Raw genomic sequence first — 23,048 nt, 5'->3', positions numbered from 1 at the left:
GGTGCTCTAAGGGGCCCAATGTCCTATTCACAGGTCATTTTGAGGCATTTGTTTTCTAGACTACTCCTCACGGTTTAGGGACCCTAAAATGCCAGGGCAGTATAGGAACGCCACAAGTGACCACATTTTAGAAAGAAGACACCCCAAGGTATTCCGTTAGGTGTATGGTGAGTTCATAGAAGATCTTATTTTTTGCCACAAGTCAGTGAAAAATGAAACTTTGTGAAAAAAATAATAAAAATAAACTTGTGGAGTTCCTATACTGCCTGGCATTTTACAGGCCCCAAACCGTGAGTAGTCTGGAAACCAAATGTCTCAAAATGACTGTTCAGGGGTATAAGCATCTGCAAATTTTGATGGCAGGTGGTCTATGAGGGGGCGAATTTTGTGGAACCGGTCATAAGCAGGGTGGCCGTTTAGATGACAGGTTGTATTGGGCCTGATCTGATGGATAGGAGTGCTAGGGGGGGGGGGGGGGTGACAGGAGGTGATTGATGGGTGTCTCAGGGGGTGGTTAGAGGGGAAAATAGATGCAATCAATGCACTGGGGAGGTGATCGGAAGGGGGTCTGAGGGGGATCGGAGGGTTTGGCCGATTGATCAGGAGCCCACACGGGGCAAATTAGGGCCTGATTTGATGGGTAGGTGTGTTAGGGGGTGACAGGTGGTGATTGATGGGTGTCTCAAGGTGTGATTAGTGGGGGGAATAGATGCAAGCAATGCACTGGCGAGGTGATCAGGGCTGGGGTCTAAGGGCGTTCTGAGGGTGTGGGCGGGTGATTGGGTGCCCTAGGGGTCTAATCTGATGGGTAGCAGTGACAGGGGCTGATTGATGGGTGATCAGTGGGTGATTAGATGGCAGAACAGATGTAAACAATGCACTTTGGAGGTGATCTGAGGGTAGGTCTGGGGCAATCTGATGGTGTGGGTGGGTGATCAGATTTCCCGCAAGGGGCAGGTTAGGAGCTGATTGATGAGTGGCAGTGACAGGGGGTGATTGATGGGTGGCAGTGACAGGGGGTGATTGATGGGTGGCAGTGACAGGTGATCAGTGGGTTATTACAGGGAAGAACGGATGTAAATAATGCACTGGCGAATTGATAAGGGGGGGTCTGAGGGCAATCTGAGCGGGTGGGCGGGTGATTGGGTGCCCGCAAGGGGAAGATTAGGGTCTAATCTGATGGGTGGTGATAGATGGGTAATTAGTGGGTGTTTACAGGAGAGAACAGATGTAAACACTGCACTTGGGAGGTGATCTGATGTCGGATCTGCGGGCGATCTATTGGTGTGGGTGGGTGATCAGATTGCCCGCAAGGGGCAGATTAGAGGCTGATTGATGGGTGGCAGTGACAGGGGATGATTGACAGGTGATCAGGGGGGATAGATGCATACAGTACACAGGGGGGGGGGGTGATCAGGAGTACCCAGGGGGCAGTTTAGGGACAAAAAAAAAAAAGCGTTGATAGTGACAGGGAGTGATTGATGGTGATTAGGGGGGTGATTGTGTGCAAACAGTGGTCTGGGGGGTGGGCAGATCAGTGTGTTTGGGTGCAGACTAGGGTGGCTGCAGCCTGCCCTGGTGGTCCCTCGGACACTAGGACCACCAGGGCAGGAGGCAGCCTGTATAATACACTTTGTAAACATTACAAAGCGTATTATACGCTTCCTATCCGGCGATCGTCGGGTTAACAACCCGCCGGCGCTTCCGATTGGCCGGCGGGTTGACGTCGCGGGTGGGCGGAGCCTATTGCCGGCAAAACAGTGCCCCAGGACCTGACGCCATTCTGCGTTACGTGGTCCTGGGGCTGCCACTTTGCCACCGCCAATATGAAGTAGGCGGTCGGCAAGTGGTAAAAAAAAATAAAAAAAAAAATTAAGGGCTTGTAATTAGGGATGGACGCAAAACTGAAAAAAAATGCACCTTTATTTCCAAATAAAATATTGGCGCCAAACATTGTGATGGGGACATAATTTAAACAGTTTTATAACCGGGACAAATGGGCAAATACATTTCATGGGTTTTAATTACAGTAGTATGCATTATTTAAAAACTATAATGGCCGAAAACTGAAAAATAATGAAGTTTCCCACATTTTTCCTATTTTCCCATTAAAACATATTTCGAATAAAATAATTCTTGGCATAATGTCCCACCTAAAGAAAGCCTAATTAGTGGCGGAAAAAAACAAGATATTGTTAATTTAATTGTGATAAGTAATGATAAAGTTATAGACGAATGAATAGAGGGAGTGCTGAAAGGTGAAAATTGCTCTGGTGCTCAAGGGGTAAAACCCCTCAGTGGTGAAGTGGTTAAATATACAGTTTAGCTTCCAATCTCCTGCTCAATGAGCACACTGGCTATAAAAAAAATAAAAATAAAATAAAAAATTAATACGGTACAGTCGAATGGAAACATCTGAAACTATGTAGCAAATAAGAAATACTGGTGCTATATAGTCACACAGATGACTGATGAGTTGCTAGAGGTAACCATCCACAGTAGTAAAACTGAGGCCTCGTTCACATCATTCAGCGCAGATGGCTGTGCGATCAGAATGCAACACGTACGATCGCATGCCATCTGCGCTACGTTTCACTACAGTAAATGGGATCTGCGCTGCAATTCAAGAAAATACATGCAGCAAAGCGATAGCGCATTGCACTGCTGCGCAGCGCATATGATGGGAATGGTAGAAGGGCTGTCTATGCCCTTCCATGTCACACACTATGCGCGCTACCAAAATGCACATGGCAGCGTGCATAGTCTGAATGAGCCCTGAAAGCAATCACATGCTCAGCGCTTCATCAAGTACAGCTGGTGGCTGCAGGAAACATCTGATCAGAGTGTGGAAAATCCTTAACACTTGTGTGCTGAGCATTTGATTGCTTTTAAAAACTGAGGGTGGAAACACAGGCACTCAGGCAGTGCGCGAAAAGTAGCATTTTGCTGCATATGTATTTGCGCATACGTTTTCTGAGCTCTGACTGGGGCTGTTATGCTGGCAGTTTTTTAATTTATAGTTGGGGGAGGGGTTATTTTTCACAAGATATCACTGTATACATGTATATGGTCTCCTGATGAAGCTCGTTCTCTATGGGTGTAACATGTTGAGCTTGTGTGCGATATAGGGGGTGATGCACCCATCTCACCTAACTGCCTGAAGTATGTGTGAGCGTTTCTGGAGTCCTAGACACGACAGGTGTATTTACACCTTTTGATAGGGAGTGTTATAGTAGTATTTCCTCCCAGTGTGATTAACCTCCATGGCTGTTAATTTTTTTTTTCCTAATTGAAAAAAATCCTTTTTTTTAAAAAATTTTTTGTTTCATGTAAAGCTACCAGAGTGGTAGCTACATGAAACACCACTAGAGGGCGCATGTGGCCCTCTAGTCCGATCCTCGCCGGCATCTATAGCAAACAGGGGAACGCGTATATAACGCGTTCCCCTGTTTGGCTTCTCCTGTCTCCATGGCGACGATCGGGATGATGTCATGGACGTCAGCCGACGTCCTGACGTCCTGCACACCCGATCCAGCCCATAGCGCTGCCCGGAACTCATTGATCTGGGCAGCGCAGGGCTCTGGCGGGGGGGGGGGGGGGGCCCTCTTCAGCCGCTGCGATCAAGCTGTGCACGCGGCTAGCAAAGTGCTGGCTGCGCGCACAGCAATTTACAGAATGAAAATCGCCCCACTAGGGGCTGAGATCTCCCCCTGCGTGGCATAGCCCGAGCTCAGCTCGGGCTTACCGCCAGGGAGGTTAAGGCCTAGTGCACAACAAAAACCTCTAGCAGATCTGCAAAACGCTAGAGGTTTTTGAAGCAGATTTCAGAGCGATTCTAGGCATGTTTAGAGAGGTTTTCTTAACATGCCTAGCTTTTTTTGCAGCAGATTACAAATATTGTTACAGTAAAGCTGTTACTGAACAGCTTCTGTAACAAAAATGCCTGGAAAACCGCTCTGATCTAGCGTTTTTCAGAGCAGATTTCCACTTTCCTATATTGAGGCAGAAACGCCTCAGAAATTTAAAAAATGCTGCAGCCCCCCGCCCCCCCGCGCCCCCCGCAGTTTGCGTTTGTGGAAAAAATGAACCGCTCTGGTGTGCACCATCCCATTCACTTCCATTAGCCAAGCGGTTTTCCCCTGCAAGAGTTTTAAAAAACGGTCCAGACCCTCTCCGGTGTGCATCAGTCCACAGAGTGGGCCTATGTGGACACCTATAAGCAAATACAAAAAGCTGCTGCGCTCTCCAACCTGCTGATTCCCTCCACGATGTTATAATGTGCTAATACCACTAGATTCTCCACATCTGCAATGTAAAGTAAACTGCACATAGGGTAATAACATCCAATATATAGATAGCCTGACTCCACACACAGACAGAAGCAGACGGACCGGCAGTAGGCAACGCCAACGAAAGAGAATTATCCTGCGGCTGAAAACTGGGAACGGAGCTCTGCGGACACATATCCCGCACCCAGCAATCTAAGCGGATGGGCATTGGCTATGCAAGTGGTTATATGCTGAAATTTCTCCGGGATGCGCAAGTTCAATTCTGTATGCGCCCTGAGGTTAATATTAACAGTATTACGCTATGTACTTTTCTTTTATTTGATTTTATTGAGAATTTTATTGGATTAAAAGTAGTATTTATCGGCAAGTGCCTTGGTGTTACTGGAAGTGAATGTAAGCGCAGTTTCCACCTGCAAGTTGAGGTGGGCAGCATCTGGTGAGCTTTTTGGCATTCACTACGTTTGGATTGACACTGAGGGTGCACAGAGTGAAAGTTCCAGGCACGGAGGTGTAATTTTCCACGGGAGTGGTTGCTATCTGGATACTGGCATCTGTGTGTGGAGTCAGGCTATCTATATATTTGACGTTATTACCCTATGTGCAGTTTACTTTACATTGCAGATGTGGAGAATCTAGTGGTATTAGCGCATTATAACATCGTTGAGGGAATCAGCAGGTTGGAGAGCACAGCAGCTTTTTGTATTTGATTATCCGTGATTGGACTTTCTGCAGCGATCCCAGGAACTGGTGAACTTTTAAATTATTGAATCTGGAACTGTGGCGCAGTGTGTGTAATCAGTATGTGGACACCTGCAATAGAGGAAGGGTAGCAGGTTTGCTTACATGACACCTGCGTGCCCCTCACTCACATAATATATATTGTGTGTCATTATACATGAACACATGAATGTAAAGCACTGTCATGTCATATGTGTTTTGCACTGCAATTTATATTTTAATTGAACTGAATAAAAGTTAATTTTTAACCCTCAGTGCGCTAAGGGACCTTTCCCATTAGGGATACGTATTCATACTATATTTTCCTGAGTACTTTCATTCATAATGATTGTTTAAAGCAAACCTGAACTCAGAACTTCCACATATGCAACAGCATAATGACCTTTAAAGAAAAAAAAAACATTTGTTACAGCTCATGCAAACCCTGCAATAAATCTAAAGTTTGTCTACTTCCTGTTTTCATGGAAGCAGGCATATTGTTAACATCCTGTGTTTACAAATTAGCTGCTCTACCGTGGCAGAGGAGATTCCTGAGCTTAAAGATTACAGTGGCAATTAGTCAGATGAGGGGTAATTAGACAGGCTAAACTCTCTAAATACATACAGGGTGCATTTATCTATGTTTTCCTTCTGTCCTGTGCAAGAGTTCAGGTCCACTTTAAAAAGGAAAACAAACATGACAGCCTCTATATCCCTCACTTCAGGTGTCCTTTAAACTGTTTGCATGCTTAAAGTGTACCAGAGATGGTAAACTAGGCTTAATTTATACTTACCTGGGGCTTCCTCTAGACCCAAAAGCAGCACGGAGTCCCTCGCTGTCCTCCTTGGCCCCTCGGCTCTGGCGCTACGCCTGCAGGTAATCCGGTCAGTTGAGGTCTTTTGCGCATGGGCATCCCCGGCGTCCTCCTGTCCCCATGGAGCTTTCATGCGCAGGACACACCAAGGGACAGGAGTGTGACAAGGGGTGCACACATGGCCAAGCTACGCTTGTGCAGAAGGCCACGACTGGCTGGATTACCAGGAGTCATAGCAACTTAACGGAGGGGGCAAGGAGGACAGAGAGGTACTCAGCGCTGCTTATAGGGCTAGAGGAAGCTCTGGGCAAGTATAGAAATTAAGCCTAGTGAACCATCTCTGGTTCATTTTAATTGTGCTTAAAGTGAAGGTCCAAGCTAAAAAAAACTCCACTTACCTGGGGCTTCCTCCAGCCCCTGGCAGTCGTTCTGCGCCCCCCGCTGCAGCTCCCGGTCTTCCCCGCTGCAGAAGCCGACCTCGCTAGGTCGGGTTCTGGGTCAGCTTCTTTGGCGCTGGTCACGTGGTCCGGCCGACGTCATCAGGATTATACTGCACAGGCCTACTGCGTCTGCGCAGTACAATCCTGATGACGTCGTCCAGACCACGTGACCTGCGGCATGGAGCACAGAAGAAGCCGACCTGTCGAGGTCGGCTTCTGCAGCGAAGAACACCGGGAGCCACCGGAGCTGCAGCGAGTGCACAGAACGACTACCTTGGGCTGGAGGAAGCCCCAGGTAAGTAGAGGTTTCCTTTAAAATGGGACCAGGTCACCCAAATTCTAAGCTCTGTCCTGAAGATCAAGATTAACAGAAATATGCAAACCCCTTGTTACCAACAACATATACTTTGAATTTAGGCAGTGGCAGAGTAAGGAAACAGTTTAAGTATTACCACTATTCACAGCACAGAGGTGTTCGTTAAACATAATTACACCATTAAAAAGCTAATAAGATGGATTAAGGAGGGCCTCTAGTGGTCCCCTCTGGTTCAAAGTCCCCCGTGCGGTCGCTACCTCTGCACCCCCAATTGCTACACCACTGGATTTATGAGTTATTCAGTGAGCTCGTGTTTGGACCCCCCCCCCTTGCCCATGCTGAAAGCCACTCTCCCCGCCACGATCACGCACGGCCACGCTCCCAGCACTCTCCACTGCACGCTCGCACTCCCTTTGCACCCGTCCTCCTGCTCGCCAATGTCCACCCGTGTACCATACATGTGCAGTGGCGCAAACACACGAGGATAAGTGTCAACTATAAGTTGGTGGAATGCAGGGGTTAACTTTACTTTCAGCGTTTAAATAACTGATGCAGAAAAAAACAGTTCCAACCAAGTTAAATTTTAATTATCGCTTACCTGGTTTGTGATTAATTTGAAAGTTCAAACATGAATCACTTTTCTGCTGTATTTCCTATTTGTGGTTTTAAAAACCAAGGTACTAGTCAGGGCTCACTATACATTTGGCTTATGGGATATTAAAAATATTTGTAATTGATATCCTGTAGGGCCATGTATAACAGCGGTATATTACATAGTGCCAAATAAAACCCTGTAGAATTCTTAGCAATCGGTGCTAGAACAAAGAAAAAAAAAAAAAAAAACAACAAACAAACAAACAAACAAAAAAAAAAAAGAGGGGGGGGGAATGGGGTAATAAGAATTTGTTTTTCCAAAGTTTAGCAGATATTGATTACCAGGAAGCAAACACAAAAGACCACTTTACTTACGGCAAAGTCTTTTCCAGTAGTCATAAGGACAGCACCCCTGGATGAGACTTGTCTCCCTCCCCACTGTGGACAGGAAACTGTTAAAAGAAGAATTTGCATAAGCAATAGGCAGCCACATATAAGATACTACACCTGCCACAGTACCTCAGTTAATAAAAAGATGACACGGACATTTAATGATGCTTACACAAACTTATTTCTCTTTCCTACCCAAATAAGGGCGGGTTGCAGGGGTGCTGTCCTCATGACTACTGGAAAAGACTTTACCGTAAGTAAAGTGGTCTTTCCCAGAACGTCATTTCGGACAGCACCCCTGGATGAGACGATATACAAGAGTTAAAACCTTAGGGTGGGACCACAGCTTGCAAAACTTTCCTTCTGAAGGATAAACCTGCAGAGACAGATACATTAAGGCGATAGTGCTTTACAAACTTATTGTGACTTGACCAGGTCGCAGCTCTGCAAATCTGATCTATAGAGGCCCCTGCCCTCTCTGCCCAAGAAGTCGAAATTCCTCTTGTGGAATGAGCCATGATAGAATTGAATTGCTCCCCCTGTGTCTGATATGCTAATGAAATAGCCCAAACAAATGTATAATCTGTGTAGGATTTAATTAAGGAAGATTTCTCCCAATTAATGATCCAACGTAGATCTTGTAGTAAGACTATTGTCGTAACAATCTGATCTCTTACCGAATTGGGAGATGTCCCCCAAAACAGAAAATCAAGGTAACCCAAAATGTTAACCTTTCTCTGTCTAAGTGTAGCTAGAACCCCAGACATTACCTTCATAAACAACCCTGGAGCTGAGGATAATCCGAAGGGCAAAGCATTAAACTGATACATTCTTACCTCTTCCTCCATCTGGATGGCAAACCTTAAGCATTATTGAGAAGTCAGATGTATCGGTAATTGAAGATACGCATCTTTTCAGTCTAGAAAGGCTAGGAAATCGTCCTTCTGTAAGAGATGAATAATAGATCAAATCCATCCTGAATTTTCTGTATTTTACCCTCTTGTTTAGACTCTTTAAATTTAGTATGAACTGATTTCCCTGTAGCTCCTTTACTAGACAAAACACAGGGCAATAGAATCCCTGTCCTCTGACATTTCGGTACTTCTCGAATTACCCTTTTTTTCTAAACAGGGAAAGGACTTTCGATTGTAGGGCTGAAAACTTTATTTGGTCCTGCAAACGGGGAGTAATGCAAAAGCTCTTAAAAGGAGGCTGGCTGAACTCTATTCTGTATCCCTCCAACAAAAAACACCTTAAAGGCTCTTTCCCACTAAGACGTTGCGTTAGATGCGACGCTAAGGTCACATAACGTGCCCCCAACGCAACGCATGTGAGCTTTGAAGTTGGATGCTATTTAGAGCCACGTTATGCGTCTCCTGATGGGTCTGTGATGCGTACTTTTTGACGCTTACTATCGGACGAAAACGGCGCATGCGGCAAAAGACTGTGGAGAGCACGTGATCGGAAAACTCCGCATCACGTGGTCCTGCCAGCCAATAAGCGGCCGCTCCAGGAAGTTAACACTGCAGTGCATATTAATTAGTCATGTGGCTGGCCACAACAGCGGACTCTCCCCTCCTCTCCTGCAAGAAAAAACAAAAAACACACATTGAGCATATGCAAACAGTCTAATGCGGCTAAAAACCGTGTATAACGCACAGCATGATGCACTTTCTTTAAACGTCCAGCGTTAGAGTGTAACACAACGTGGGCACTGTGAACAGCCCATTGATTTTTCATTACTGTGAGCTGGGCTGCGTTACAAGCTGCTCTAACCTGCGCCTGTAACGTCCCACTGTGAAAGAAGCCTAAATAAACAATATTTTGTGCACTGTAGTTGCCATGTTTTGAAATTTGCAATTCTCCATCTCACTGGAATACTAGCGTCATTGCTTATCTGACTTCTTGGTAAAAGTGAAGTTGGACTTAGGGCCGGTTCACATTACAAACGCGGACGGCCACGCATGCGGAACGCAACGCGTACGAACGCACGCCATCCGCGTTTGCATGCGTTGCGTGGCTGATCCCATCACTGAAAAGTGAATGGGACAGCCGCGCGTTTTTGCTAAATCTGCGTGCAGCATGCGTTCCCGGACCGCACAGGTCCGGAACGCATGCAGTGTGAACATCAGACAGTGCACTCTATGCACTGTCTGATGTCGTGCGTGTTGGCCTTCTGCACGCGTTTCCAAAACGCAGCAGGAAACGTGTGCAGTCTGAACAGGCCCTTAGGCTTCTGTGACTTGTAGAGAGCCCATCTCCTGCCCTTAGAGGACTAGGGATCTGACTTATTCTTAGAAGGAGGGACGAAAGGACCGTTTACTTTGAAAAGGTCCTTTCTTAAAGGAATACTATCGATACCCAAGTGTTCTAAAATGACAATGTACAAATAATGTCTAAGTTGCTGTGTAAACATTTTCCTACCTTTCATGTTAAATATCAGAGGCAAAAGCTGTAATTTACTGAGGGTAGGATTAGCTATATTGGGACAAATCAATTGCAGAAGGGGTGTCTACTTCAATGCACAGCCAGAGTTGCATATCGGACTACAGAAAGCAAATATCAAACAAACTCTGAAAGCAAAAAACAGTATGAAAAGCTGTAACAATTAGTTACATTTCCTCTGCTCTCTACAGACACTTCAGTCCGAAACAGGACACAGAAGCTGCAGCTGTTCTCTCTGTCACACAGTTACACAGAGTTATCTGATCAAGTGTGAGGGGAATTTCCCCTCTCCTCATGGCTCAGAGTCAGTTTTGTCAGTAAAGTTTGAAAGCATTTTGATAACAGTAAACAAAGAGGTTGCTACTAAAATGTATACACCAGTACTTAGCAACACTTCCCAAACAATTCCTGTGTCAATTGAAAATATGTGAATCGATAGAATTCCTTTAACAGGAATACTTTGTTTTTTTTTTTTTGTTTTTTTTTTATTGTGTGTCTGCCGTTCTGTCTAGAGGGTTGTCTAACTGACTCAAACAGCAGACCCCCTTCACAAGGTACACCACATAACTTGATTTTGAAGAATTGTCATCATTCCAAGTTTTTACCCATACACCTCTTCTGGCTGAATTAACTAATGCCGTAGTTCTGGCCATAAGTTTAACCGTATCATCTGAAGCGTCCACTAGATAATTGGAAGCATTCCAAACTTTAGGGAAATCATTCAAAATTTCCCAGAAATCCTCAAAAAAGTAGGTCAGTTTTGTTTGATACCCTTGAAAAATATGGATCTAATTTAGGCGGGGTTCCCCAAAACCCTGATCTTCAGGAGAAAAACAACATTTAGATAATGATCTGGGCCAAAAAAAACTTTTCCTAGATTATCCCACTCCTTAATCCTAATCTTAAGAGTAGAATGGACTGGAATAAGCCGAGAATGAGGATCCGCCAAACTCTCATACATTTGATCCAAAGGTGTCAAAGATTTCTGCTCAGACTTAATACCTATTAGTAAGTCTTTCATTAATTCAGGAAAAAAACATTGCGGTTAGGGCTCTTTTCTACTATGAAATGCGATCGCAACCGCATTTGCGATCCCAATCGCACTTCAATTTCCACTATGCGATTGCGCTACTATACTTATAGTACAGCTCAATTGCATACAATGCAGGAGGATGACGATTGTGCTTTGTCCAAATCGCATCGCAATCAGATTGCACTAATGGAAATTGCTGCTGCAGTTTCCATTAGTTTAACGTACCTCGTGATCAGAATCAAATCGTAACTCGCAGAGTAATGAAAAAAAAAGGCCCTTAGTCAGTTTTACTCAAATCTTCCTCCTAGTTTGATACATTTTCTCTGTGCAGAGAGAGTTACTATAAAGGAGGCAGCCCCAGCATTCCTTTACATGTGCATTTTTGTTTAAATTGCCTCTCCTTGCCCTGAATCTGTCTAGTTCTTTTAAACAATCTATTTAATTGCTGCAGCTTAGAAGAACTTCAAGAATGTTACACATGCAGGCTTTCTGATGTGAAATTTATCTGAAAACAGGTACCCAAGGGGTTAAAAACACAGCCTGGGTATTCTGGGATGCAGTTTGTTCTGCTCTCACTGCAGCTGCCTGGGAGGTCTGTCTCTCCATTAGCTTGCCTGTTATGGCTGGCTTATCGCCTTCTCTAAACAGCCAGGGTTTCTCTGCTCACATTTGCCTGCTTTAATTTTTATGAATTAACCTTCAGTGACCTGTGTTGTGATAATCTCCGCACAAGGTGTTAATTTCCCGCACCTGCTCAGGAATTATAAATTTTCATGCGGACACAGGTTTTATGAATGCACACTTTACTAAATGGTGGGTAAAGTCAGCTGTTTTGAGCATTACCGCATGCAGGAATGCTCAATAAATAGAGGCCTATGTCTCTTGGAAGCAGGAGGCATAGTTAGAGGTGCAGACAACATAGGAGATGATGGATTAGCTATAACAGGTAGATAAGCCATAGCAGTACTAGTCCCAGGCCCATCTGAAGCAGCTGAGGCGGTAGAAGCAATAGCAGAATCTTTAATTTCCTATTGCTGTGGACCTTCTCTGTACAATACTGGCACAATTTCCATTCAGAGTTGCCAATCCATGCTGACTGGACTGAGTAGAAGATTTTTCAGACTTTTCAACCTTCTCAGTCTTATGTCTTTTGGGGTATAAAACATAATAAACGATAGCCAGCCATTAGACAAATCCCTCTATACATAACATACATCCAGCCAAGCAGAAGAAACATAATCACATCTACTTGCCAGAGAGGGATCCTGGGCAGATTCAGCAGATTGTGCAGGAGCTGACCCAGAGGCGTCCTCCATGATCCCAGCCACAAACCAGAGTGCATCATGGACTCTACAAACTTATACCTGTGCTGCTGATTTGATGCAGCTGATCCAATTATGCATGCGGCCCCCGCCGTCTAAACATATGCTTAATCAGCTTCTTACCTTAAGGAATCAGCTGTATGCCGATTCCTAATCACCGCCGCGGCCCCTGCCGCCCGGCTCAGACTTCAGATCACGCGGGACGCCAGCGCGTGACTACCTCCGGTTCAACCGGAAGTGAACTCTCTCCAATGCACGCACCTGCGCGCATAAAGTTGCTGCCTCCAATGGAGAAGCCTCCTCCACGCTGCAGGGCTCCGACTGTTCACTGAACAGTGCTGCTTGGAGCCCTGGAAAACGCTGCCCCTGCCGCCTGACATGGATGGCACTCCTGGAGACCTCTCCCATGCATCCCGTCCGGGACAGGAAACTAAACTGAGGTACTGTGGCAGGAGTAGTATCTTATATGTGGCTGCCTATTGCTTATGCAAATTCTTCTTTTAACAGTTTCCTGTCCACAGTGGGGAGGGAGACAAGTCTCATCCAGGGGTGCTGTCCGAAATGACGTTCTGGGAAATTAGAAGTATACTTGTGCAAACAAGGAAGGTGTTCAAGATACCGTAGTTCCAGGAAAAAAAAAAAAAAAAAAAAAAAAAAAAAAAAAAAAAGGTTCATACCTGAAAGGGATCTGAAAGGTCACTGATTGAATCCACACCTTTTATACCACTGAATCTCTTTTATACACTGATGCCCCACCTCTCGTTATCAGAACAAAACTTGGCACCAACTGATTCACATTCAGCAATAGCTGCTAATAATTTCCTTTACAGTAAAACCTGTTGTGAATAATGGGATTATAGCAACTAGCAGTTAAAGTGGACCCAAATTAAAAATACAAGATTTTAGAAATAAAATCTATTTTCTAAAATGCCCATAGGCTTGAATGTTTATTTACCATATATACACTCGCAAGCAAGCCGAATTTTTGACCCCCAAAAAGGGGGTCGGCTTGCTTGCGAGTCACCTGTGGTCCGCGCCCCCCCGTTCCCCCCTCCTACGGCTGCCGCTATCACCTGAGCCGGCCCCGCATCTTCTATTATTCCCCTCTCCGCTTGTAAAGTAATTCACAGCATCGCGCCCCACGGCGGCTGCTGTGATGAAGCAGGAAGCCGTAGAGAGAGACTTCCTGTAGCTATGGGAACCGCTCTCTCTCTACGGCTCCTGCACTACCTACCCATACTGGGCACTATACTAGCTATACTGGGCGCTATATGGGCACTATACTAGCTATACTGGGGCACTACCTACCCATTCTGGGCACGATACTAGCTATACTGGGACACACTGGGGGGGGGGGGAGGCTGGGGGGGTTAACACGTGGCCAGCATTTCTTACCCCCCGGCTTATATGAGGGTCTATCTTTTTTTAGGTACAAGTTGGGGGGGGGTCCATACACCTTTGTTATAGAGCATTCATATTCCCCCAACTTAAGGTTTCCTTTTTGAGTTTAACCATAGAGATGGCCCGAACCTCCGATTTTTGGTTTGTGAACTTCCGCAAAAGTTCGATTCGCGCGAACTGCAATAGACTCCAATGGGGAGGCGAACTCTGAAAACTAGAAACACTTATGCTGGTCAGAAAAGTGATGGAAAAGAGGTTTCAAGGGGTCTAACACCTGGGAGGGGGGCATGGTCGGAGTGGGATAGACGCCAAAAGTCCCGGGGAAAAATCTGGATTTGAAGCAAAGCAGCGTTTTAAGGGCCGAAATCACATTAAATGCCAAATTGCAGGCCTAAAGTGCTTTAAAACATCTTGGGAGTGTAATTAGAGTATTGCTTCACACTGAAACACCAAACTCACTGTAACGCACCGCAAACAGCTGTTTGTGTTGTGACGGCCATGCTGGACTGGTGCGCACCATGGCGAGAGTGCAGGCCATGGCGGTTCTCAAGCCCATATGGTTGCCGGGCTGTGGTAGCTCAGTGGTAGAACAGTGACTATCCAGCTGATGAAATTTGGTCTGTCCACAATGAAGCAACGACCTTATCTTGGGTGTGCACCCCCCCCCCCCCCCAGACACTCATATAGCCGTCTGTCATTGCTTTATTGTGATACACAAGCCCCTTCACCATGGCAAGGTAATGATCAAGAAGGGGATTTGGCACATGTACATGCCTTTTGTTTTGTTGTTGCAGCTGCAGTGCAGCCAGAAAAATTAGGCAGGCATGTAGAGCGGCCTTAAAAATTCAGGAATCCACCTGGAGTCCTGGACCCTGTTGGTGGCGGAGAAGGTAGTCAACCGGCCTGCGGGCAGAGATGCTGTGTGGAGAGCGACTTAGTCTTGGGGCAGGCAGTCACACAGCGTGCAGGCAGAGATGCTGTGTGTGGGGACTGACTTAGTCTTCGGGCAGGCCTGAGCGTGCTTTGCAGACCAGGCATCCATGGTCAGATGGACCCTTGACCCAACGCTGTGTGCCAGAGATGTCACCACTTGCCTTTCAACATCACGGTACAGTCTAGGTATTGCCTTTGAGAAATAATTGCGGACTGGTATCTACCACTGTGGTGAGTGGCTTTGCTTTTGTGTGCTACTTTTCCTCAGGTGGTCATCCATTGCAGTTTGTCCTTTGTAATCATGTGCCTTCGTAAGATAGTTGTCCCTATGCAGGTCATGGTCTTTCCACGGCTCAATTTTCAGTGGCAGAGAGTACAGATGGCATTGCTCTCATCTGAGGCAGACCAAAAAAAAAAAAAAAAAAAAAAAAATTATTCCCTACTGCTGAGCCCTGGGGTGATGGCACTTTGGTGGTGGTCGACTGAGTGTTAAGTGGGGTACCAGAATCAGAGCATAAGGATATGTCACACTTCCGCGCGGAAGCTGAGAAAGATGAGGTGTTCTGTGTTAAATAGTCAACTACGTCCTGACAATATTGGGGGTTGATGGCACGTGTCTTCTTCTGAACACTGTACTTTGGTCGAGGGCTGCACGAAATCACGATCTAGAACAGGCCTGCCTCTGCCTTTTGTTTTGTCCATAGAAGTGAAAGGTATGCACTGACTTGACTAATACAATGTGCAGTCAGTCACACAGGTGCAGTTAACAGGTATGCACGGAGTGGTATATCACACTGCGTGCACTCACGTAGGTAGGTATATGCAGTGATGGGTCTTACAATGTGCATCTGTCACACACACAGAGACAGGTACCGGACAGGCACAGCTACATTGCGTGCGCTCACGTAGGTAGGTGGGTGCACTGAAGTGAACAACAGGTCGGTATATGAAGTGACGGGTATTATAATGTGCACCTTGCACAGTAATAATTATACCACCAAGGGGCCAAAGGCCAGCTGCGACTGACTGGGCTGTATATAATGCAAGTGGGCCAGACAAAAAAATAAAAATAAATCACAAGAACAAGATTAGCTCTCAAAAGAGCTGTTGAGGGGTGCTTTTTGAGCAATAAGAATCCGCAAGGAGCAAGCTAAGAAGCCTACAAGAGCCTAACTAAGCTTTCCCTATGAGAGTCTGCAGGAGCTATCCCTTCTCGGATTACTGCAGGCACATAAGTGAGTGAAAAGCCTGACGCTGCCTGCCTTTTATAAGGGGGGGGGCCCTCCAGGAGGGAGTGTAGCCTGATTGGCCACAATGTGCCTGCTGACTGATGTAGGGGGGGGGTCGCCAGTTCACCAGTGAACCATTCGGGCCGTCTTTGAACATTGCTAATCTTGATCGCACACACAATTCTCTAAATATATTCACACAAGTATTGGTTATTATTGCCTCATAAAAAGCAATAGAATGAAGTGTTTACCATACCCAGCGTAACTGTCCATCACTGGTTAGCTCCCTGTAGAAGCCGCTGAAATTCTCAACAACGTCTCGAAAAATTCTTCCCACAACGAGTCTTGAAAGGGCTTTAACAGCAGACACCACTGCAAAACAGTGTACAAGAGATTACACAATGCATCACATGGGGGACAGTTTGCCACTGTGAAATATTTGTACATTGTCAATTACCCAACAGTCATGCTTATATTCATGAAGGCACAGAGTTCCTATGAGCAATTGTCTACTGTATATGTAGCAAAGTCAGAAGCCGGTTTAGAAGAAGAGAACGTTAATTGCATAGGGAAACTATGTTTTAACACAGACACCCATGCAAATTTCCACTGGCATAGGCGTTAGTCAATTAGCTCCTGGGCTTGACAGACTCAATTTCAAGTCGGGGCAGTCTGAATTAAAGCTCATATCTTAACCTGCTTACCATTGTGCATACCTCCAACTTTGAGATGAGAATGAGGGACACTTAAGCCACACCCCTGATCCCACCCCACCCCAGGCATACCATAAAGAAAAATATGTTTTATAATTCAAACCACACTGTTCCTTTCTATCCTGGTTCATTTACCTTCGTATTAACATTTTAAAATTAGTAATATATCAATTTAAAGGATGGGAATAAAGTTTAGAGTCAATGAGATAGAGAGATAGAGAGATCGATATAGATATATATTTTGGTAGAAATAGGGACAAAGTCCTGAAAGAGGGACAAATGAGGAGGAAAGTGGGACAGAGGGACAGGGCTACCAAAGAGGGACTGTCCCTCCAAAAGAGGGATAGTTGGGAGCTATGCCATTGTGTGAGGTGGGGCAAAATGGTTAAAGATTGCCACTATTGTAAACCCAATAAGCACCAATAATGGCTGGCTGAATGAGGGTCTGCTTTGCTTCAGGGTCCAGGTGCTGCCCCAACCTCTTCATCCCCTATTGCTTCACCAGTCAGTATGGGTGCATTCGCACAATTCATGTGGTGTTGCAATGCTTTACTGCATGTGAGCTCACTTCACTTACAAAGCAGATGTGAATATTACACATAACGGATCAGGAAACGAGACTTGGTGACGTCACCAAGTCTTGTAATGTAACTGTACAGAGAACGAGATTTTCATTTGGAGATGGAGGAGGGTGTGTGCCACAGCCGTCGCTCGAGAAAGCCCTCGGGTGAGTAGATTTATTTACTCAACGGACTGAGATTTGGGGGGGAAATAGGCCACCCACACAGTTGCCAAAGAAGGGGGATCCCCTGCCCGCACAGCCTCCGCATACAAGGGGGAACCCCTGCACATTCTCTGTCCCGCTGGCTGCCCAGGGATTCCCTAGGGTGGCTGGATGCTTGTTCTGCATGCTGGGGGTAGCACAGATCGCTACCCACAGCGTGCAGTCAGGCATCCAGCCATCCTGGGGAATCCCTCCGATGAGGAAAAAAAATGCAGCCGTGGGGCAGAGAAACAGGAAATCTCCCGTCGGCATGGACAAGCTCATTAACGTTTTTTGCAGGTTTTTGCTGGATGAACTCAGCTCGTCCATACCGCCAGGGTGGTTAAACGCCTAAATTATACATACAACATATTTAGCAGGTTGACATGGGTTGATTTTTGTGATTTTAGGCGCTCTGACTTCAAAATTAGTGGAGCCATGTTCTTATGAGTCAAACATAAAAAGTCCCTCAGTTTCCCCTCCTCCCCCATGGAGCATCTTTAGTACACATACTGGCAGAAGTCTCCTAATACTGTACAAGGAACTGCATTAGAATGCATTTCTAAGCATTCTTTTGTAGCTGGCAGTTCTCTTTTCACAGCTGGTTCCTTCAGTTCAGGAAAGCTCTTGGGTGAAAAGTGACATCCAGACTACAGATAGTTACACTTCCTTAATTTCAGCATGTCTGCTTTTCTTGACAGTAAAGTGACAAGTTCAGCATCAATAATGCTATAATACTTACCAACTTCTGTTCCTTTTCCCAGTGTGAAGGTTAAACCGTACCCTTTTAATCCATCACAAGAATCAGTTTCTAGGACGACATATGCTGCGGAGTAGTCAGGATCTGTGTGCTACACCCAAGTGAGAAAAGGAAAATGTGAAATATGTAACAAAATTCACTACTGTGCAAGTTAGGCAAGCAAATCAAAAATAATTGTTGTACATTTACAGCATAATGAGGATAAAAAAAAAAAAAAAAATGATATATCTGATTGGCTAGTATCAGGAGCCCATATCACAACCTTACTGTCATAAGCACAGTTTAACACTGTGGTGTACATTGGAAAAAAGTGGCGAGGTAATTTAGGCACAACGGTAAATAATATCAATGGTGAACAACCATTCAGGCACAATGTTAACCTCTTGAGGACCTCAGTGTTAAACGCCCCTAAAGACTAGGCCATTTTGCATTAAATTGGCCACTGCGGCTTTAAGGCCAAGCTGCAGGCCCACTCGACAAGCACACAAGTGATTTCCCCCCCCCCCCCCCCCCGCAAATATTTGTTTATGTGTGTGGTTTAAAAAAAAAAAAAAAAAGTGGGTTTTTCCCCCCACATCTGTAACCCCCCCCTCCCTCCTCCTGCCAGCCAATCCGTGATCAGCCAATCACCTCTGTGTCTCAGGAGCGCTGCTGCAGATCGCAGCGCTGTACATGTAATTAGATGGCGGTTACGCTGTCTAAGTCTCCCAAGCGGCAACCGAGGAGACTGAAGGTGGAGCTCAGCTCTGCCCACCAAGTAGGAGATGCGCACGCACCCTGCGCGCGATCTCCTGCAAAACAGAGCCCCAGGACTTCACGCCGATCGGCGTTAGGCAGTCCTGGGGCTAGAGGTTAAACAACCATCATAACAAAAACGGTAAATTGCAGTGTTACATTATCTGTAAATTTACTGATAAGTCTACAACCTGACTATAACATAACCTCTCCCTACTCTCACACAGAACCCTCCCCTGTGCCTAACCCTGAGGCCCGGTTCACATTAGCGTTTGCCAATGGAGACGGACACACACACACACACACACACACACACACACACACACACACATAAAAAAAAGCTGCAGGACCCAATTTTCTGGACTATTTCGCTCAGTGGCATACAACCAAAAAGACAAGCGTATGGCCCTGCATAATCCGCACCACAATATGTAGAAAGTACAAAATAGCCTTTATTGAACCATACAAACAAAACCATAAAAACAAGCACAGTATAAATAATGCCCTCAAAAATTGCACTGTATATGCTCATATCAATCATATGGATACATATGTAGAATGTAGCCTGAACACAGCTGCACACACCGGGAACAAGGAGGGAGGGGATGTGAAGAGGGCAAGTCTAAGCATGCAAATTAGTGGCCTATGCTGATAAGGTGTGTGTCTGGTGAGAAAAGAGAGATTATGGACGGTGGTTCCATATACTGAGGCCAGTGGGTGAAGAGTGATGGCCAGACAAGAGGGGCAATGAAAGCCCTGGTTAGGGAGAAGTCGAAGTGACTGGAAGCGTGCGTGCTGAGTGAAGGGCTTACCGGCGTGGAGCTGGACCAGAGGGCAGGCGTGCAAGAGGCCGTCGCGATTCGCCACATACAGCGGCTTCTTCCAGGCATGTTTCGCTCAGTGGAACCGGAAGGTTTTGCAGCATATAGGAACCAATGAAAAACGGACATTTTACAACACACTGGCTGTAAAATGGACAGTTTTCACTGGATCCAGCTGGCCTGATCCGTATGTCCGGTTCCGTAAAACACTAAAGTGAACCGGGCCTTAGCGGAACACTGCTAGGAATAATACCTTTAATTGCAGCCGCCCACTAAATAGTGTAACGGCTATCAATATTTCGATAAATCACAATTGCGCCCATTTTTTGGCTGCACTTTTATCAACTGCGCCTGACACGGCTGCCTAAGCTGGACAAGTTTATAGAGCAGATACTGCTATACATAGCAATCCACTTCTAAAAAGCATCTCAGGCAGTACTGCCTAATAACCACTCCCTCTCTGCAGTCACAAACCAAGGCCAAGGATGAGACTGAAGACCTAGACTTATGTGGAAATTAATGAGCAGATGACTAAATCATTGAATATACAGCGAGAGGCAATCATTTTCTGTAGAATATGTTCAACTCCTCATATGGCATAGAAACCACATTTTAATATTCGTACTGCAGTGAAGGAGGCTCTACTGTGACTATTTAGGAAAAAAGGGTTGGCACCTGATAGGACCACAAAGGAGTAGGATAAGAGGCATGAAAGAGAAGTCTGACTTTATACAGTTTGAAAAGAATTTGACCAATGCTAGGATAAATTTAGGTAAAAAGTGCATATAATCCATTAAAGTAAGAGTTGTCAACTGGAAACTAGATGCCAAAATTCTCAAATTAGTTACAGACAGATGCAGAACATTTAAATCACACTCCTGGCGGATTGAAAGCGACAGAGCCGCTAACAAATAAGGCGCATTCAGTAGGCAGTAGCAGTGCGAGGCTGCTTTTCAGACTGTTGATAGGCAGTGAAATGCCTCTCAAACTCACTGCTGCCTGGCAACTGCTTGCTGAGCACACAGTTCAACAGTCCATGGAAAAGAGGCCTTAGGAAGTCATGCCCAAGGACTCCTTTCTGAATAGGTGTTGGCTTACTGAACAGGAAAAGCTGGAATGTGAACCCAGGTTTCCTGGGTCAGTGTAATGGTTAAGGGCTCTGCCTATCAATTCACCATCCTTTTCCCTTGACTATATATAAAAAAAAAAAAAAAAAAAAAAATTATGCTTGTACTGATCAAGGTTCTGTTGCGTTAACAAAATCATAGCAAAGCAGAATCAATGTAAATCTTTACAACTGGTGGCCTCTGTAATGCATTTAGTAAGTGAATGAATATTTTCCTGCTAGTAAACAAAGTCCAGTATAAAGGCTGTGAATAATTACTTTCCACAAATAACAGGAAGCCAGAAGATAAGAAGTCTGCTGAATAGCAGATGTGACATACAAAGCAGCTGGCTATAGCCATACATTTTTTTGTCCAATTATGGCCATGACATATGAAAACTATATGATGTCTTTAGAAAAGGCAGCAGTCTATTAGTCTAATGATGCAGCCACAGCAGTAGACTGATGTTGCTGGTAATGTGTGGGAAGAGGTGGGTAGGTGGTAAACATGATGAATATGGTCAGTGGCCAATGGGGGTGCTCCTGCAGCAGAGCAGGCATGTAACCCCGCCCACCTATGCACTTTGCCTGCCCCTTGCAGGCTTTGTCAGCATTTGCTTCCCTTTTAGGACAGATTGGTGCTACGTTCACCAGTCTTAAATGGATGGACTTTGCTGGATGGAGTATTAGTCATGCCTGGGACACTGGAGAATAAATATGACGGACAGACTTATCGAATGAGAGGGATCCTGAAGAACAACAAACTTTTGCTCACCAGGTTCTGTGATTTTAAAATGTAGGCACACTTCAGGTGTGCTTTAATGAAAGCCTAAGGGTTCATTTATACAGGCAGTGGAACAGTGTGCTCAGCAAGCAGTTACCAAGCAGCAGCGAACAGTTTTGAGAGTTTGAGAGGCATTTCACTGCCTCATGCTCATGGAAAAGGGGCCTAAGAGGAATATGGAAGGATTTGTTGCAGACTTAATAAAGGCTTCTTTCCTGGCCAACATGCTGATCCTCCAATACATTTCAACAGACTGACCAAAAACAATTCGTTAGATTACGCCTTTTGACCTAAACAAACATGCTTATAGTATTTGCCTGTGTTAAATTAAGACTAGACTGTAGACTGGGGTGGTGATGAGAGTTCAGGAGTTTGACTGGCAGGGGGGACGAACACACACACACACACCTGTCCCTATGTCCTGAGTTTCTGGTTGAGATGGCCCAAAACCTCCAGTCTGATGGGAGCCATCTGAAAAAGCAGTGGCCTGGATGTGAGGGATTGCTGGCAATCAATGCCCTGGAGATGGGAGGGATGTCCCAATTAGTGTTGGGCGAACATCTAGATGTTCGGGCCGAACATGGCCGCGATGTTCGGGTGTTCGACCCGAACTCCGAACATAATGGAAGTCAATGGGGACCCGAATTTTTGTGCTTTGTAAAGCCTCCTTACATGCTACATACCCCAAATTTACAGGGTATGTGCAGCTTGGGAGTGGGTACAAGAGGAAAAAAAATTTAGCAAAAAGAGCTTATAGTTTTTGAGAATATCGATTTTAAAGTTTCAAAGGGAAAACTGTTTTCTTTGCACAGGTAACATGCTTTTTGTCGGCATGCAGTCATAAATGTAATACATATAAGAGGTTCCAGGAAAAGGGACCGGTAACGCTAACCCAGCAGCAGCACACGTGATGGAACAGGAGGAGGGTGGCGCAGGAGGAGAAGGCCACGCTTTGAGACACAACAACCCAGGCCTTGCATGAGGACAAGAAGCGTGCGGATAGCAATTTGCATTTTGTCGCCATGCAGTCATAAATGTAATACAGATGAGAGGTTCAATAAACAGGGACCGGAAACGCTAACCCATCACAGATGTTCATTGTTCATGTTACTTGTTTGGGGTCCGGGAGTGTTGCGTAGTCGTTTCCAATCCAGGATTGATTCATTTTAATTTGAGTCAGACGGTCTGCATTTTCTGTGGAGAGGCGGATACGCCGCCGATCTGTGACGATGCCTCCGGCAGCACTGAAACAGCGTTCCGACATAACGCTGGCTGCCGGGCAAGCCAGCACCTCTATTGCGTACATTGCTAGTTTGTGCCAGGTGTCTAGCTTCGATAACCAATAGTTGAAGGGTGCAGATAAATTGTTCAAAACAGCTACGCCATCTGACATGTAGTCCTTGACCATCTTCTCCAGGCGATCGGTGTTGGAGGTGGATCTGC

At 45.5% G+C, this 23,048-nt stretch overlaps 1 protein-coding gene across 1 annotated transcript in view; it reads right to left on the bottom strand.

Annotated features, from left to right (window-relative positions):
* ENOSF1 (enolase superfamily member 1) overlaps positions 1 to 23,048 on the bottom strand; it is a 69,060-nt gene that overhangs the window by 29,872 nt on the left and 16,140 nt on the right. Inside the window, exons 2-3 of the mRNA XM_068237229.1 lie at positions 18,143 to 18,251; positions 16,181 to 16,296 (exon numbers count right to left, since the gene is read on the bottom strand). Of these exons, the coding sequence (XP_068093330.1) occupies positions 16,181 to 16,296; positions 18,143 to 18,251 (225 nt within the window). The remainder of the gene's footprint in view (positions 1 to 16,180; positions 16,297 to 18,142; positions 18,252 to 23,048) is intronic.

Source organism: Hyperolius riggenbachi, chromosome 5, assembly GCF_040937935.1.
Source record: "Hyperolius riggenbachi isolate aHypRig1 chromosome 5, aHypRig1.pri, whole genome shotgun sequence".
NCBI classification, from domain to species: domain Eukaryota; kingdom Metazoa; phylum Chordata; class Amphibia; order Anura; family Hyperoliidae; genus Hyperolius; species Hyperolius riggenbachi.
Note: the sequence above shows the minus strand (reverse complement) of the source record. Positions and strands in the feature narration are given on the sequence as shown.